Here is a 6,011-nt window from a genome sequence, read left to right as displayed (position 1 = left end):
AAAAATGTAAAAAATAAAGCAACAACACATTAGACAAAAGACAAATGTGGAACAAACAGAAGGCATGAAAATAGTTAAGACTAAAACAAAATCCTACTGTATAAAACACCCAGGAAAAATATAGCTGAAAGTAAAGCACCCAATAACAACCGCAGAATGCCCCAGGATGGTGTGTATGTAAACAGCACAGAGATGTATACTGTGTTAGATAAGCTGCGTGTCTATGCATAACAAATGATGTGCCTTTGAAAATAGGATGCATGAAACAAGGTGGTCCTTGTAATGAAAGCTATTGCACATACAATGAAATCATACATTCAGGGTGGGGCGGTCTCAGTCAGCTGTCTGTTCATTTCAATGGGCTCTGCTGGAGGGACAGTACATGTGCACAAAAAAGAAACACGCTTTTGTGTGGCTGATTATATTATAGACAGTGGAGCCGTCTGATCTCTAAGTGAAACCGTTCGCTTCATGCAAACGTTGCATTTAATATTCAATCATTGACCTTTTGGTAAAGCAGAAGGCGTGCATGCTTTGCAGAGAGGATTTACTGCCCACTGCTAGGAATGCCCTTCTCACACTGGCATCAGGAGCTGCACTGGCGAGTGCTGACTGAACTTCATGTATTCTTATTTTGTAAAAATTATCCATAACTATTAAACACTCAACAGTGCTGAATTTAGAAATAATAAAAATAAACTTAATTTCAATGACAAACACTTCTAATAGAAGTCTTTTCCCTCTAAAGGCAATCAAAACGCCTGTCACTGCATCTTCACACATGCATCTTTTATTGAGTGACTGTGAGTGACAGTCTAGGAATGACACACCAAGACGCTCACAGAGGTTATACAGTTTAATGTTCTGAACAAGGTTGTGATAATCCATTAAACAAATGTTTTAACAAGCAAAGCCATTCAAAGTATAATCAAAGACAGCAACTCTATTGGAACAGAAAAGCCAGCTAGAAGACACTCAAATAGTATAGGGATAAAGGCAAAAAAACTGCAATTAAGCATTTCAGACTTTCCCCCTGCTAATGCAACTACTACATTGCATAAAATGTAGAATAAAAAATAAAAATAAAGGATAAATGTCCAGTCTTATCTAGCAGTGGCAAAAGAGGCAGCAAAGAACAGTCTTATAAAATTTATCCCCCACAAAAATAAACTATATATATAAAAATTTTATGATGTTCTTGCTGTACCTCTGGCCACATGCATTTAAGCAGATATTCAGATTGAAACTGAGGTAATAGAAGGCCCTTAGAGGTAGTAATGTGTATTTTGATTGTACTACAACATGTATAGTAAATACAAGATCAACTTCATTAGCATCTGTAAGTCTCTCAGAGCTAAAAGCCTCAATATCTCTACCCACTGCATGGCCACTCTATTAGGAAGGATCTACCCGACTGGATTTGGCATTGCTCTGGTGTGGAACATGGCCACCTGTTATACCCTGGTCCCCTGATTACTCTGGGAATCCAGAACAGATGCTGTAGTTAATTAAGCATTGCTGCGGATCTTGTCCAACAATGCTGCACTTGGACCCTAATGGTGATGGCTACATTCAAGACAATAATGCACCCACTCACTGAGCCAGGATAGTTTGCAAATGGTTTGAGAAGCATGACAGAGACATCAAGCATCTTCCAGCGAATGGTTTGAGAAGCATGATAGAGACGTCAAGCATTTTCCAGCAAATGGTTTGAGACGCATGACAGAGACGTCAAGCATTTTCCTGCAAATGGTTTGAGAAGCATGACAGAGACATCAAACATCTTCCTGCGAATGGTTTGAGAAGCATGACAGAGACGTCACGCATCTTCCAGCGATTGGTTTGAGAAGCATGACAGAGACATCAAACATCTTCCAGAGAATGGTTTGAGACGCATGACAGAGACGTCAAGCATCTTCCAGCGAATGGTTTGAGAAGCATGACAGAGACGTCAAGCATCTTCCAGCGAATGGTTTGAGAAGCATGACAGAGACGTCAAGCATCTTCTAGCGAATGGTTTGAGAAGCATGACAGAGACGTCAAGCATCTTCCATGGGCACGATGGGCCTCGGTTCTCAATCCAATTAGGCATGTCTGGGATGAACATGATGCTCTTATTGATATTACTATTGACTGAATGGATCAACATCCCCTGAGACACCTTCCAGTACCTTGTGGAGTCTACAGCACGCTGTGTCAAGGCTGTAATAAACAATAGCCAAACCCCAAAACAAGGTACAGTTCCTAATAAAGCGGCCACAAAGTGTGTAAATATATTATCTACAACACCAACAGTGGCTGCCACAGATTTGCATTCAATCAACAATGAGGTAAAAAAAAAAACTTTTAAAAAGGCTTTTGTTGAACTCAAGTATATTTATGAAATAAAATGCAAGGCCTTGAAGCTCTGTGACAGGAGCATCGTTACCTCAATGATTTGTACAAGTCAGTAATGTGTAAAGAGGTACTCAATAAACACCTCTTAAAGAAGCCAGGCACTACAAGGTTTTCGTGGTGTGGTGGCTAAGCGCTGAAGTCCTACTGTGTGAACAAGCCCTCCTGAGATACTACCCCTGGCCTAGTCAAAAAAACAAATACAATGTTAAAAAATAACTACAAGTTGCCACATTGACGAGCAGAAAGTGGAATAAAATCTCTACATAAGAAGCATTTTAAAAATACATCTGGTTGAACCATATTACAAAATCACATTTGGGTACATGAGATCATTGATCAAGCATATCTGGCATGTGTCTACTCATTTAAAACATGTTCATGATTGCATTATACAACAGCTAAGCCCGGGCTGCCATACCTACAAAGCTTCAAGTTTTCTTTGAAGGTTTTAGTTATTTATTTATTTTTCTCACTTGATTTGAAATGCACTTGTTTCAGACATATTTCTGTTACAAAAATAGTTTAATGAGGGATCAGTTGCAGTCCTAATAATGTTTCGATAACATCGTCGAAAAAAAAGAAAATGCTGAATACAAATACAACCCCTTTTTTTTTTTTTAATGACTGGAGGTAGGTCTTTGTCAACTGATTAGTCCATTTCTTTTCAACAATTCTTCTGAGGTACAGTAAAAAAAAAATTAAAAAAATTAAAAAAAAAACATTACAGGTGAAAATAATTTCATGTAGTGTCAAACAAGAACATGAGTAAATCAGTATAAAAATATATTCAAGTTAACAATACATTATTCAGAGGTCCTAGCTGCGAAGAATGGAGGAAAGCATCGTGTTACTATTATAACAGTGCATCAGCTATTGTTCTCTTAGCTGCATTTGTAGTGTAAAAAAAAGAATGATTCCAGGCATTAGGGTTAAACTGCCCACAATGAGTTCCTGCATTGTATGTGTTAGCAGCGAGTAATTATTACTGTAATAATCAGAGGTAGTTTGAAATAGTGGATTGCATTGGATACTAAAAGTGTTACATTGAAACACTCCGCATTACCGTGAGCAAGTCTTCCTATGGCGCGGTATCGCTGAAATCATACGTCACTGTCTTGAGGTAAAATGTATTCGAAATGAGACTGAATAACGAGGATGTGGAATTCCCTTTGAAACCATGAAAAGGTGGATGTTTTCTCCAGAGCCAAATTGTTCGCTGTGATTACAGTATGTAGGGTACATCAGAGGTGTCTTTTGGTTTCAAACCCCGTTTTTTTTTTTTTTTTAAATAGCACAAATATTCTGTTCTTATAACTGACCTGAGAAAGATTCTGCCTTAGTCATTTTTTTTTTTTTTTTCTTGTAGATAACTTTTGCGACAGCTCATTCGTCGATGGAGTGTGTCCGTGTTTTGTGTGTGTAAGTGTGAGTGCGACTGTGTGTGAGTGTGACTGTGTGTTAGAGAGTGTGTGGAACACTCACTGTTTTTCCCTGGGACTGTGTGGAACTATTTACAAGATTCTATTATTAGCAAAATGAAGTGACAATTCAGCCCTAAAATTCAATCCAAAATTACAGCAAGTGAAAATATATCAAGTAAAAAAAAAAGAAAATAAAACAAATCCAGAACAAAAGAGCAGTGTATCTATCCCCTCATCTTTGGTGTTCTAGTGTCACTAAGTTAGGCAGTGGGTTGCTGGTGCTATTTAAGGTCTATACATTGACATACATTAAGCTTTTCGCCTATGAATGGCCATATCATTAACCACATATGTTCTGAGTTTCCTTGTTTTTACGCAGTATAGCGAATGACTAAACCTGATTCAAAGCTGGCCCACTCACCCTGATTTAGCAGCCCAAACGAACTCCACTGGTAGGTTAAGAAGAAGGAACAGTAATCAGGTTGCATTTTCAATCCTTACTCCCTGTGCTACAGCAGTTGTTTAGTTTTTTCACTAACCCTTGGGACTGCAGAGGGATAATGAAGACAAGAGAAGGTGGTTAAGTAAAAAAGCCCTGTGTGAGTGTGTGTGTGTGTGTGTGTGTGTGTGTATTTTGAGGTTTAATGTGTTATTTTTTTTTTTCCCCAGGCAAAAGTGGAAAGACCATAGAAATCGAAAATAAGTGGTCAAGGCCGTGTCTTTCCCCTTTGAAAGACGTGGCTGCTGAATGAGGTAGAAGGCACATGCTGTGGTTTCTTAATCCTCCTCGGCAGAGTCGTGCGAGGAACTCTCCTCCGCTTCTTCCTGAAAAAATAGAAAAAAAGAAACCTCAATTTGGGCGGTTTTATTTTTATTTTAGAATTTTTTTTACACCTTAAAACAACAGCGAGCCCTTCCCCCTTCACTCACACTGCTAAGATTGTTCCTCTGGTTTTAATTGCTCAGCTATTTCTAAGTAGCCCTCCCTTCTCTCACAGGATATCCTAATGAACAACTCTCTGCAAGTGCAGGCCGGGTACAGCTGATTCCATTGCTGTTCTCACAGTACACCCTGCTGATTCCATTGCTGTTCTCACAGTACACCCTGCTGATTCCATTGCTGTTCTCACTGTACACCCTGCTGATTCCATTGCTGTTCTCACAGTACACCCTGCTGATTCCATTGCTGTTCTCACAGTACACCCTGCTGATTCCATTGCTGTTCTCACAGTACACCCTGCTGATTCCATTGCTGTTCTCACAGTACACCCTGCTGATTCCATTGCTGTTCTCACAGTACACCCTGCTGATTCCATTGCTGTTCTCACAGTACACCCTGCTGATTCCGTTGCTGTTCTCACTGTACACCCTGCTGATTCCGTTGCTGTTCTCACAGTACACCCTGCTGATTCCATTGCTGTTCTCACAGTACACCCTGCTGATTCCATTGCTGTTCTCACAGTACACCCTGCTGATTCCATTGCTGTTCTCACAGTACACCCTGCTGATTCCATTGCTGTTCTCACAGTACACCCTGCTGATTCCACTGCTGTTCTCACAGTACACCCTGCTGATTCCATTGCTGTTCTCACTGCTGTTCTCACAGTACACCCTGCTGATTCCATTGCTGTTCTCCCCTCACAGTACAACTTGCATTAAAGACTGCATCGCTGTGTGCGGTTAATGATAATGACACTGTCAACGATCCATCATCAGCTAAAGCTGATCACAATGGTAATGGTTATGCTAAATCATGATCGATCGTCAGCTAAAACTGATCACAATAGTAACAATTATTCTAAATCATGATCGATCATCGGCTTAAACTGATCACAATGGTAACGATTATCCTAAATCGTGTTTTAACGTTCTCCCAAGTTAGCAGTTTCTTATTTCTCTCTGTCGTCTTTTCGCTCTCCCACAGTAGATCCCGTTGCTGTTCTCACAGACACCCTGCTGATTCCATTGCTGTTCTCACGGTACACCCTGCTGATTCCATTGCTGTTCTCACAGATATCTAGCTGCTGTTCTATATATATATGCTATATATATTATATTCTATATATATATATATAGATATTATTCTCAATATATAGATTCCATTGGCTATAGATATCACATATAACTTGCATAAAGATATATATATATAATATATATATATATATATAGATATATCATCATATATAGATCACA

The 6,011-nt window shown here is 39.3% G+C and overlaps 1 protein-coding gene across 1 annotated transcript in view; it reads right to left on the bottom strand.

Moving 5' to 3' along the window:
- Nucleotides 1–774: 774 nt before the first annotated feature.
- hmga2 (high mobility group AT-hook 2) overlaps nt 775–6,011 on the bottom strand; it is a 71,123-nt gene continuing 65,886 nt past the window's right edge. The window contains exon 5 of the mRNA XM_041258295.1: nt 775–4,643. Within this exon, the coding sequence (XP_041114229.1) occupies nt 4,596–4,643 (48 nt within the window). The 3' untranslated portion in view covers nt 775–4,595. The remainder of the gene's footprint in view (nt 4,644–6,011) is intronic.

The sequence above is a fragment of the Polyodon spathula genome, chromosome 8 (assembly GCF_017654505.1).
Source record: "Polyodon spathula isolate WHYD16114869_AA chromosome 8, ASM1765450v1, whole genome shotgun sequence".
Lineage (NCBI taxonomy): Eukaryota > Metazoa > Chordata > Actinopteri > Acipenseriformes > Polyodontidae > Polyodon > Polyodon spathula.
Note: the sequence above shows the minus strand (reverse complement) of the source record. Positions and strands in the feature narration are given on the sequence as shown.